The 12,480-nt window shown below is 36.1% G+C and overlaps 1 protein-coding gene across 6 annotated transcripts in view; it reads right to left on the bottom strand.

Annotated features, from left to right (window-relative positions):
• The window catches only part of ARFIP1 (ADP ribosylation factor interacting protein 1), a 108,850-nt gene that overhangs the window by 24,975 nt on the left and 71,395 nt on the right, over positions 1-12,480 (bottom strand). For all 6 annotated transcript variants that reach the window (XM_032332538.1, XM_032332534.1, XM_032332535.1 and 3 more), the window contains 2 exons: positions 7,381-7,538; positions 192-366 (listed from right to left, as the gene is read on the bottom strand). In XM_032332538.1, the coding sequence (XP_032188429.1) occupies positions 192-366; positions 7,381-7,538 (333 nt within the window). The remainder of the gene's footprint in view (positions 1-191; positions 367-7,380; positions 7,539-12,480) is intronic.

Here is a 12,480-nt window from a genome sequence, read left to right as displayed (position 1 = left end):
CTATGACAGAAAGGTAAATATATTTTTTGTTCTTCTAAAAACTCAAACACTTATTATAGCTGGAATTCCATTGTGCAACTGTAATGAAAGGGAGCTAACAGAAACAAAAAACTTTCTATTTATCTCTCTTTGGGGTGACACTATTTTAAAGTCCATAAAAATTTATCTCAGAAGGTAAAGTCTAAATTTACCTTATTTTCTTCTAGAAATTTCAACTTGATAGAAACATCATTACGCATTTTATCATATTTTTCCTTATGTGCTTGAAACAGATGTTGTGACTGCTCAATCTTTGGCAGAGTGTTGGCATCACGTGGTCCAAGATTCAGTTCTTCCAAATCAGTGCGATATGCATCATATTCTATCCTGGAAAGAACAGAGTAAGTGAAGCATATTACAAAAATGGAGTGAAATAAGTTTAAAAGGTAAGCTGGATGTATATGACAGTCTCATGTGCTACATTAATAGATAATTTTCATATATACATTACATCTTATACCTTTTTTTAAAAAAATATTTTATTTATTTATTTGACAGACAGAGATCCAAGTAGGCAGAGAGGCAGGCAGAGAGAGAGAGAGAGGAAGGGAAGCAGGTGCCCTGCTGAGCAGAGAGCCTGATGCGGGGCTCGATCCCAGGACCCTGGGATCATGACCTGAGCAGAAGGCAGAGGCTTAACCCACTGAGCCACCCAGGTGACCCACATCTTATATTTTTAAAATCATGTATTTCTTTAATACAAAGAGCTATTAATATAAGCATGGCGGGGGAGCTCCTTACTAATCTCATCAACTATTCTTTTTTTTTTTTTTTTAAAGATTTTATTTGTGTATTTGACAGACAGAGATCACAAGTAGACAGGCAGGCAGAGAGAGAGAGGAAGGGAAGCAGGTGCCCTGCTGAGCAGAGAGCCCGATGCAGGACTCAATCCCAGGACCTTGAGATCATGACCTGAGCTGAAGGCAGCGGCTTAACCCACTGAGCCACCCAGGCGCCCTCATTAACTATTCTTCCCAAAGTACAGTATTAATTGGCAAATAGAATTTTCAAAATTTAAAAACCAGTTTAAAAAACAGATGTCAAAACCTAATGCTAACAAGATCAAGTGACGTATCTCACATGGGAACTGGTTAATACCAATAAGGCAAAGCATATGAAGATACATACTTGAACTGGTAAAAAGGAAGTTACACTGAGGGCCAGCAGCCCTGACAGTATAGTCTGGCCAGCAAGGCACAACAGAAATACAATGCAAGTCACATCTGTAACTTAAAATTTTCTAGCAGTCACATTAAAATAACAAAAACTATTTCACCTTTTATTTATTTATTTTTTAAAAAGATTTTATTTATTTATTTGACAGAAGAGAGAAAGTACAAGCAGGGAGAGTGGCAGGCAGAGGGAGAGGAAGAAGCAGGCTCCCCGCTGAGCAGGAAGACTGACACAGGACTTCATCACAGGACACTGAGATAATGACCTTAGCCAAAGTTGGACTCTTACTGGACTGAGCCTTTTAAAGAATATTTTATTTTATTCAGGGTATCTACAATATTATCATTGCAACATGTAATCAATGTAAAAAGGTTGTCAATGAACTATTTTACTTTTTGGGGGAGTAGTAATGAAGTCTCTGAAGTCCACCGTATATAATACACATCTATCACATGTCAATTTAGGCTAACTGCATTTCAAGGGCTCAACACACATGTGGCTAGTAGCTACCATACAGGACAGAGCAACTCTGGATGGATTTCCATAACATTAGTATTTAGAACCTAACAATGACATCTATAACAGAGCACTTAACACCTTGTGCTCCTTTTGATGCTTACTCCCTAATGTTCTCCTGCCACTAAAACAGGTACCTCCCACCACCACTCTGAGATCACACTGCACTTCATATTGTCTCTATCGCAGCACCTATGTAAGCACACTACTACCTTGTTTATTAAACGGTGACTTATCTGGGAGTCTCTACTATTCAGTTCTCAATTAAGATCAATGTGACCTCTGATTTAGTAAAAATCAGCATCACAAAGCTTATGCCCTAGCACCAGATCCCTTTATTCAATATCTAGAGCATAGTCTTTATCTCTTAATCTGGCAATTAAGAATATTTTAAAGATGTATTTATTTAAGAGAGAGAGAGAGAACATGTGCACATGAGGTGGTGGGGGGAGCAGAGGGAGAGAAATGCGAGTAAACTCTTGGCTGGGTATGGAGCCCAATGCAGGGCTAGATCTCACAAACCCGAGGAACATGGCCTAAGCTGAAAAAAGAGTCGGATACTCAACTGACTGAACCATCCAGGTGCCATTTAAGAATATTTTATTTTATTTTTTAAAGAGTATTTATTTATTTATTTGAGAGAAAAGGAGAGTAAGAGAGCACAAGCAGGGAGAGAAGCAGACTCCCTGCTGAGCAGGGAGCCCGATGCGGGGCTTGAACCCAGGACCAGGAGATCATGACGTGAGCGGAAGGCGGACCCTTAAACTGACTGAGCCATCCAGGTATCCCCTTTAAAAATATTTTAAACAACATAAACTATATTTCAATGTGACTTGAGAATTTATTTTTACCTGTATTGGATTTAACAAACTTGATCTTTTAGGGCCAAAAGAGAATCATTCATTCACCAATACATTGATTCATTCAACAAGTATTAAGTGAGCCCCTTCTATGCTCCAGGCACTGTTAGAAAGAGTTATAACTTTATAGCTTTACAAGAGCTATAAAGATGAACAGATTAAGTTTATCTCCAAGAAACCTGGAGTCTAGAGGGAGAGAAGCTCTTAAACAACTACAAAAAAATGAGATAATGGTAACTGCCATGAGGGAGGGAGAATAAGGTACAGTGAAAATCAAGAGGAAGAACTCCTTACTTAGGTATCTCAGAACAGAATTAAAACACTAAAATCAAATTTTAAAGGATGGTAAAAGCTTCTGAGGTAGACTGTGGCAGGGAAACAGAGCAATCCAGGAAGAGAAAAGCATGAAAAAAGCGAAGATTTGTAAGATACCATGATACATCTGGGAAGTAATTCTGTATGCCATAACCTGAAGTTGGAACATGATAGTGGAAGGCATTAACAAGTAGGCAAGACGGGATCGGATTTAATCTGGTAAGTCAAGTGATGTGATGGGAAGCCATTTAAGAACTCTGATCTAGAAAGTGACATGTTCTACTTGTTCAGAATAGAAAGCTGGCTCTATAGTCAGAAATGGAGGATGGACTGGAGTAGATAAAGAAGCAGAAACAAGGAAACCAATTAGAAGACCATGGGCAAAGAGAATGAGTCACAGAATCAAGACAGTGACAGTGGGGCTAAGAAGGGGAGATAGATATTGAGGATTCAGGAGGCAAGATTGACTTGGTAATGATAAACAAGTAAGTTAAACTCCATGAGTTCTCCAGCCAAACTGAATGACCACTCTGACCTTTGCTGGTTCTAATGTCTTGAGCTAGAAATAATTCTTTCTGCTTCAGTTTTTCATCTATAAATGAGAATAACAATCTCCACAAAAAAATATAGAGTACTTAAGATTCCTGGTAATAACTAGGTTTTTTAGAGTGCTTATTATAATGGCCAAATTAGAAGAGGGCTAGCCAGACGTAAATATACTAAAAACAATAAAAAAATAAAAGAAAAAAGTAGGACAAAAATAAATAGTGATATATGGTGATTTAATGTGAAGACAAATATCCTTCATCAGCCCTGGAGCACATTTCTAAATAATAAGATTAATATAAACATAATCAAATTTATAATACTGAACTGATATCCCTTAATTTTTACATCCAGAGTTTGTAGATGGTAGCAAAGAAAAACTTCCCATAAGAGCTTCTCTAACAGTGCTCACTGCCACCAGGAAGAGAAGCACACTAAATTTTCAAAATGCAACTCTTCCAAGGTTGCCAGTCTGAACTGAATCCGTATCAATAAAGTTAATGAGAGTTGGTTACTTTATGGCTTATGTAAAACTTCTAGAGAAACAGGTGTCCACATCTGAAAAGTCTTGACCACAATTAATTCACTTGTTGGTGCTGCTGTGGAGAAGTGTTGAATGGGCTGTTAGAAGACTTTCTAAACATGGAGCACTAGAGGGCTAGGAACTACTTGTACACAATGCATAATAGGGAGCCTTAAAAGGTCACCTGGACATCTGCCCAAATTGCCACTTTCTGTGCTGATCAAACAGCTGACCCATACCCTAAAGTCAGTAAATTCTAGTTCTGACAAAGAAAATTCAGCTACTGAGAAACTTTTAATCTGGGGTTCTTTTTAAATGTTATCCCTCTGCAGGCAATGTTTTAGTATTTACGACTAGTGAATTCCTCAGTTACTTCAATAAACAGTACAGGAAAGTCAAACCCAAGCTAAGATTAATGAATAAAATCACATTGTAATTTCAATTAAAAAAAATGAATTATGGGGTAAGGTCATTATTGTTGTTAGTTTTTAAACTACACACAGAGGTTGTTAAAGATTTCCTGATAACCAGCTACCAAGGACATATAACCTGATTTATAGTTCTGTTCGAAAGTCTCACATAAACCTATATAATAGACAGATTAAAATTTTAAAAAAATATTTTGTTTATTTATTTGAGAGAGAGGAAGAGAGTAAAAGAGGGAATCTCAAGCAGATTCGCCCTGAGAACGGAGCTTGATGTGGGGCTCAATCCCCAGATCATGACTTGAGCCCAAATCAAGATCAGGCTCTGAGCCCCTAGACTGAGATCTTTTATGACACTGTACTTTAAGTCAGGTATCTCAATATAAGATGTGAAAATTATTAATTATTAAAGATTTTATTTTTAAGTAATCTCTATACCCAGTGTAGGGCTTGAACTCACAACCCTGAGAACCCGAGTCACATGACTGAGCCAGCCAGGTGTATCATAATTTTTTAAGTAGACAGGAAAATTTGAGATAAATCCAGTTCAAGTTTGAGACCGAATGATCAAAAGTAAAAGGTAGAAAGCCAATGGGCTCTCATTTTGGCTTTGAAATTGGCTCCAAATGAGCAAACCTTTTAACCTCCAGAGGCTTCTTTTTCTCCTCTACAAATGAAAAAATGACTCATACTGTTGACTTATCTAATGAATTTGTCTTTCTTTATTATGGGTTAATATTCAGAAAGCAATTTTTTAAGGTAAACTATATGCCCGACACAGGGCTTGAACTCACAACCCCAAGATCAAGAGTCACATACTCTACCAACTAAGCCAGCCAATCAGTTGCCCAGTAATATGGGTTAATATTTTTATTTTTATTTTTTTATTTTTTATTTTTTAAAGATTTTATTTATTTATTTGACACAGAGAGAGAGAGATCACAAGTAGGCAGAGAGGGAGGCAGAGAGAGAGGGGGAAGCAGACGCCCCGCTGAGCAGAGAGCCTGATGCAGGGCTCGATCCCAGGACCCTGAGATCATGACCTGAGCTGAAGGCAGAGGCTTAACCCACTGAGCCACCCAGGCGCCCCATCGGTTAATATTTTTAAAAGCACCTTAGAAATGATGGCCAAAAAGAAAGATATTATATGCTAAAATAAAACATTCTTTAAAACATACTAATCAAAAATATATTTTAGGTACTAGAAGTATTTTCAGAAAAGGTGGACAATTACAAAGTATAGAAACAGAAACTAAATTCAAGTAATTCTTGACTAGGAGGTGGTGGGGGTAATTTGGGAACAAAAGAATTTTCATCTTCAAAACCCATAAATATGAAAATAATCTGAAAGACTGGAAAATAATAATGCTTAAAAGAAAGATAAAAGGAAAAGAGTACTTATTACAAATTAGGATGTCACAAATAAGGAACAGATTTGGAAAAGAATGAAATAAAATTTATAAAAATAAAAAGTACACAGATTATTCTTTTGAAAAATACAGACAATGTCCATGAAAAGATTTTAAATAGAGATGAGAAACAATTACTAAGAGTGTTAGTAAAGGGATTCCTACTAAAGGGTATCTTACTGAGAAATTCCTTCAATGTTACTGGGGGAAAGCCTATTTTGATGAATTCCTTCTGTTTATTTTTTTCCACCTTCTGATTTTAGTACTGTGTTGGTAAATAATTCAAACAATACAGAAAAGTAAAAAACCAAGTCTCAAACCTAAACAGGGCACACAGCCCCATCTCCTCCCTTCTCCTACCAAATAACCACAGATATTTATCTTGATCTCCATTTCCAAGTCATTAAAAATTACATGTGAATGCTAAAATTACAAACACAGAATAACAGAGAACCATCCCTTCTTGTGAAAAGATTAACTTTCCAAGGGTTTTGGGGTTTTTACTTATGTGAAGCTTAAGGTAATATGTGAAGCACTCAAAAACTAGATGAGTTTAGAGTTTTCATAGCCATTTTCTCACATCATTAAACTAGGTTAAGGGGCAAAAACATAAAGTAATACTTCTAAAAGGTATAGTCTGTACTTACCTTTAAACTATGCTATAAAAAATATAACAGAAATTAGAATTTCAAGTACTGAGAGGAAAAAAAAAGTAAATTAGAATAGAATGAATGGGAGAAAAATTGGACCTGGAATCAAAAGTTGGAAATGCTATTGCTGATCTGCTGAAATGTATTAGCTTACCTAACAGGATGGTTATGAGATAGAGAAATTAATGATGAGTGTGTGTGTGTATAAAATGTATGAAAACACTGCATTATAAACAGCTATGAGTATATACAAAAGGTAAACTATGAAAGAGTTTGAAGCTGATTATAACCTAGATAAGTGGAAGACTGGGATGTTGGTATCCACAACATAAACAAAACCATGGAAGCAGAAATGAGCTTGTGTACTGAATAGAGTGAAGCTGTAAGTGTGGCTATTGTAGTGCTTCTGCTGGGAAGCAGCAGGAATAAGAATGAAGAGAAGCTTAAGGCCAGATTATAGAGGGCATCTAGTACCTAGTAGAACACAAGGCCTTATTCTTTTCTAATGAAGCTGGAACTAGGAGATCCTCTACCTCCCTATTCTCTAACAGGCAGGGGTGGGCCCATGACCAGGGGCCCATGACCAGGGCTCAGTGAGACACTCTCTAGGCAATAAAGCAAAATATTCAGGGGTCTTTTGGAAATGACTTATGGTAGCTGTGGCAACATCAAGTACCAGAGGTACCCAGCTTCGGGGTCCTAATTAGATTCTTCTGATGCATTATCTTGATTTTGATTCCTGCTTATTTCCAGAATCTGTTCGCCTGCCTTTCTCTTTAGTTCTATGGGCTATCCTACAACCTTCTACTGTATTCTTTTTCTGCCCATATTAGCCAGAGCTGATTCCTAGCATATGCAACTTAAAACCTTAACCGAATTATGTACCATCTGCAAAGAGACAATATAATGAAAATTTATACCTACCTGGCACTTTCGTATTGTTTCACAGTCATTAATGTATCTTCAATTGTTTTATTCACCAAAGTGTTCACACTGGCAATGAAAAAATTAATGGCTCCAAGAAGAGTCTCTCCGTTTTTAGCCAGTAGCTTCTGGGTATCTGCGTTATAGCCAAATTCTTCCTAAAACAAAAAAATCACCTTAACATATCCACTTATTAGTGAATGTGACAAAAATAAAAACTCAAATATATCATTAATGGGAAAATATTTGATTTAGAAAATATTTAAAATATTAGAAGTTTTCTTCAACTTCTAACTTCTATAGAAGTTTTCTTCTTTTAATGTTTAAATAAGCAAATCTAAATCACAGCTAGCTATATAATTACCAAAAAAGTTCAGTAAACCAAAGTTGTCATCAGCTCAGATGTATAGCTAGAATTAAATAATTTTAAAAAGTTAAACTACTTTGTACTAGAAAGAATATTTTCATTTCCATGTTTTGTTTTTACTATACTGTAAGCACAGATGTTAAGAAGAAAAATATAGCAGATTATTAATCAGAGAAACTGTAACTTTCACAACCAAATTAGGTTAACAATTGACTAAAACTTTCAGACATAAGACAGACTGCAATTTTTGTGTTTTGACATAATCTCCTTGGTGTATAAATATTAACAATGCACATTTCTTTGTGAACTCAGTGACTAGTTGACTCCCAAGCTCAGGTCTATGTAAGTGCACAGCTGGGGAAGGATCACTCAACACCAGTTCAAGTTCATTTGCTCTGAATAAACTGAGTCTTGGCCTAGAAAATGTTACATGTGACTCTTTCAGAAATGGTAAGTACTAACTATAAACTTCCAATAGTGAAAGACTGGAAAGCTTTAACATTATCAGGATGCATCGGAACAAATAAAAGATTTGATCATAGCTTATTGTAGAATGTATTATTCAATTTGACAATTCTGAAGTTTTTTATGAAATACTTCTTAATTTCAGATGGTAAAAATGTAGTATGAAATGAAATCTTAGGAAATGCAAGTTTAATGCTAGTGCTATAGATATAATTTCTAGGTGATAAAATATCCAATATAAATAAATAGCAGGAAAGTAAAATTATCTTTATTGTGCTAAAAGCATTTTCCATTTAAGAGATGTCCATGTAACGCTCTCTCTCTTTTTTTAAAGATTTATGTATTTGAGGGGCGCCTGGGTGGCTCAGTCAGTTGAGTGTCTGCCTTCAGCTCGGGTCATGATTCCAAATCCTGGGATCAGGCTCCCTGCTGCCTGCATCAGGCTCCCTGCTCAGCAGGAGTCTGCTTCTCCTTCTCCCTCTGCCCCTCCCCTCTACTCACACTCTCTTTTGCTCGATCTCTCTCAAATAAATATGCAATCTTTAAAAAAAAAAACCAAAGATGATTTATGTATTTGAGAGAGAGTGTGCACGCGTGCACAAGTCAGGTGAGGGGTAGAGGAAGAAGGGGAGAGAGAATCTCAAGCTGACTGCATGCTGAGCACGGAGCCTGACCTGAGGCTTTCATCCCAGGACCCTGATCATGAACTGAGCTAATATCAAGAGCTGGTCGCTCAACCAAATGAGTAACCCAGGTGCCCCAACACTGTCCACTTCTAAAAATTTTAAATATCCACAATTTCACATTATTAACACTGAAAATGCCACAAGTCCTAATTAGCCATAGAAAGAATGCAACCTAGAAGGCTAGCTAATCTTTTGATAAAAAACAACAACAAAAAACCCCCTGTAACATAGTAAGATGAAACAGCAGCAGACTGAAAAGCTGTGTAGCTGAATTTGGAATACTATATTTACAATGAAAAAAGCAAACAGGAAGATTAAACTGCCACTGTTCTGTTTCATGGATGTAAATCCCACTTGTACTTCTGTGAAAAAAATATAAAACTTAAGATTTTAATGTATTAATTTAAACTTAACTGGCTAGAATAAAAAAGCTTTTATTTTTTATAGTAAGGTACAAGAGATATATTAAGTAAAAGATACAAAACAACTGGGACACTAGAAAGAAATGAATATACATATGTAAATGCATTATAAGAAACACAAATAAATATGCTTTTTTGGCACTGAAAATAAATAAATCATGATTCATAAACTTCATTTAGTTGATAAGTTGTTTCGGTATTTTCGGTTGGACAGGGACATTTTATACATTATAAACTGCCTTAGCAATTACAAATAAACTAAATACAAAGTAATTAAAGGGTTTATACATTTTGGTTCTAATCTGCCACTAAACAGGGAAGGCCAATACAATTTCCTTAATCTTAACACTTGCTTGATTTATATAGAGGGAGAAAAGTCTCAAAACATTTGAATTTTTTTCTCTTTAGCTGCTCCTACCTCATTTACAACATTTACCAGATGTAAATGACCACTATTTCCCCTTACATGTACACAGTAGGAGCAAATAACAGAAACATCTGACTAGATCTAAAACATCCAGTTTTAGTACTATAAATTATTACTTAATAACAAGTGGGTTAATTTAAATACAGAGCAATAACTGATAATTGACAATATTATGGGCTATGTGAGCTTTTATCTTGATGTAGATGTGACTTTCTAAATTGAGAAAAAACAATTTAATGAGGTAAAGTGCCATGCTTTAACAGAACTCGGAGTCAGAGGCATGTGATAAAATGGTAAAAATGAGAGGATTCAAAGAGTTTGGCAGTTCACATTTTGATTCTGCTACTGACTGGAATTATCAGTTTTGTTAAATTCTTCGTATGTCAATTTCTTAGTAGTAATATGAAGATAATTCTCTTACAAGTTTGACAGGAAGTGTAATGAGATAACTTGCTTAAAGTTTCTGACAGATTATAGGCATTCAAAAAAGGTTCAGGAGATTTGTTTTTTCTTCTGCTGGATACTGTTTTTTTCCTCTAGAAAATGAAAGAATTGAACTAATGTTTAAATTTTTTTTCAACTCCCAATGCCACAATCCCAAAACAGCTATCATAACCATCATATTTTATTCAGTGCCTCTATGTGCCATACCTGTGCTAAGTATTGTCAGTGAGTCTGTTAGTATGTCATAAGGTAGGAGAAAGTGGACACCAGCTCTTCATCACTGTGCTATCAACTTTTTCTCAAAAAGAAATCAATAGGCAAGGAAGAGTTACTTTGCTGGCTTGTGTGATTGAGCCTGATGACCAACAAAAAGGAAACTGGACTGCTACAAGAATATACCTAGAATGTAGGCAACCTCTTAGGGCATCTTCTAGTACTCCTACCTACACCGTGCCCTGTGATTAATATAAGTGAAAAATGACAACCCATTTCAGCCAGGACTACTAATTGCCTGGATGCTTCAGAAATAAAGGTCTGTGTCACCCCATGAGGCAACGAACTGACAGGCTGAGGTATTAGCTGAGAGCCAATACAATATGGAATGGGTAGTAGAAGAAGCTAAGACTCTGTGACCATCTGTAGAAATGAAGACTACAGGGTGCCTGGGTGGCTCAGTGGGTTAAGCCTCTGCCTTCGGCTCAGGTCATGATCTCAGGGTCCTGGGATCGAGCCCCACATCGGGCTCTCTGCTCAGCGGGGAGCCTGCTTCCCCCATCTCTCTGCCTGCCTCTATGCCTATTTGTGATCTCTCTCTCTCTGTGAAATAAATAAATTAAAAAAAAAAAAGAAATGAAGACTACAATTGTTATGAATATTTATTTTGTTATCAATATGTGTATGTATAAAGCATAACTTTGTTTTCTTCCCTCTCTTATCCCCTTAGCATACAACATAAGATATACTATTAACTTTACATCATAGTACTTAACTTATAGGAGACCAAGGGGAAAAGTATAGGATACAAAGGGAAAAAGTAAACGTCACTCAAGGACTCTGCACCTGTTTCTGGGGAAATGGCTAGTCTGTCTTTGGTAGCATGCAGGAGAATCATGTCATGTTAGGTGAAGCTAAGACTTCGCTATTGCCTTTATTTGGATGGAGATTAAGTATGGTTTAAGGATATGTTTATAAGCGCTGCTAAAAAGAGTAGAGTGCGATGGTTAATTTTATGTGTCAACTTGATTGGACTAACTGTGGCCAGTTGTTTGGTCAAATACCAATCTAAATGTTGCTAATTAAAATTTGCGATAACAAACATTACAGATATGACTTAAAGTTGACTTTAAAGAGATTAACCTCCAGAATGTATGATTTGAAGTTGATTTTAAAGAGATTATCCTCCAGAATGTGGGTGGACTTCATTCAATCAGCTGAAGACAGACCTTCAGAGCAAAAAGGCTGAGATTTCTTAGAGAAGAATTCTTCCTTAACACTGGAACATTAGAAATCTGGCCTCAGTTTCTAGACTACTGACCTACCATTCATAGTTCATAGCTTGCCAAGTCCCACAATCATGGGAGTCAAGTCCTTAAAATAAGTGTGTGTGTATTATGTACATATCTCATATTGGTTTTGATTTTCTGGAATATACTGATTTAAAAAATATCCATCCTATAAGTACTGATTCCAAATTTCAAACAGTCTCCAACAGGTTCTAGCTTACCATGATTTTCATATTTATAAACATGAGTATGTTTATATGAGTATGTCCAATCCAATAAATTTTCTATTTCTTACATTATTTATTTCCTTCAAATCACATCTGCATATACATTTGCCTTTAGCATTTATTCACTAACAAATTACATGAAGTGTATTTTGATACATAAGTCATCATAAAAGAATATAGTATGTCTTTTTAGCAAAATAGGATAGTCTAAATTCTTAGTGAAAAATGTTGCATGGGGGCACCTTGGTGGCTCAGCTGGTTAAGTATCTGACTCTGGATTTTGGCTCAGGTCATGATCTCAGGGTCAAGGGATCAAACCCTGAGTCAGGCTCTGCAGTGAATGTGGAGTCTGCTTGTTCCTCTCCCTCTGTCCCTCCCTCTACTTGTGTGTGCATTTGTGTGCTCTCATGTGTGCTAATAAATGAATATGCAGAATCTTTAAAAAAAAAAAAAAAGAAAAATGTTAAATGATGGGCTCATGTCTACTAGATAGACATGAGCTATGACTAACTAGATAAAAATACCCGTGATGATTAATTTTACATGTCAACTTGCCGAGG

The sequence above is a fragment of the Mustela erminea genome, chromosome 2 (assembly GCF_009829155.1).
Source record: "Mustela erminea isolate mMusErm1 chromosome 2, mMusErm1.Pri, whole genome shotgun sequence".
NCBI lineage: Eukaryota > Metazoa > Chordata > Mammalia > Carnivora > Mustelidae > Mustela > Mustela erminea.
Note: the sequence above shows the minus strand (reverse complement) of the source record. Positions and strands in the feature narration are given on the sequence as shown.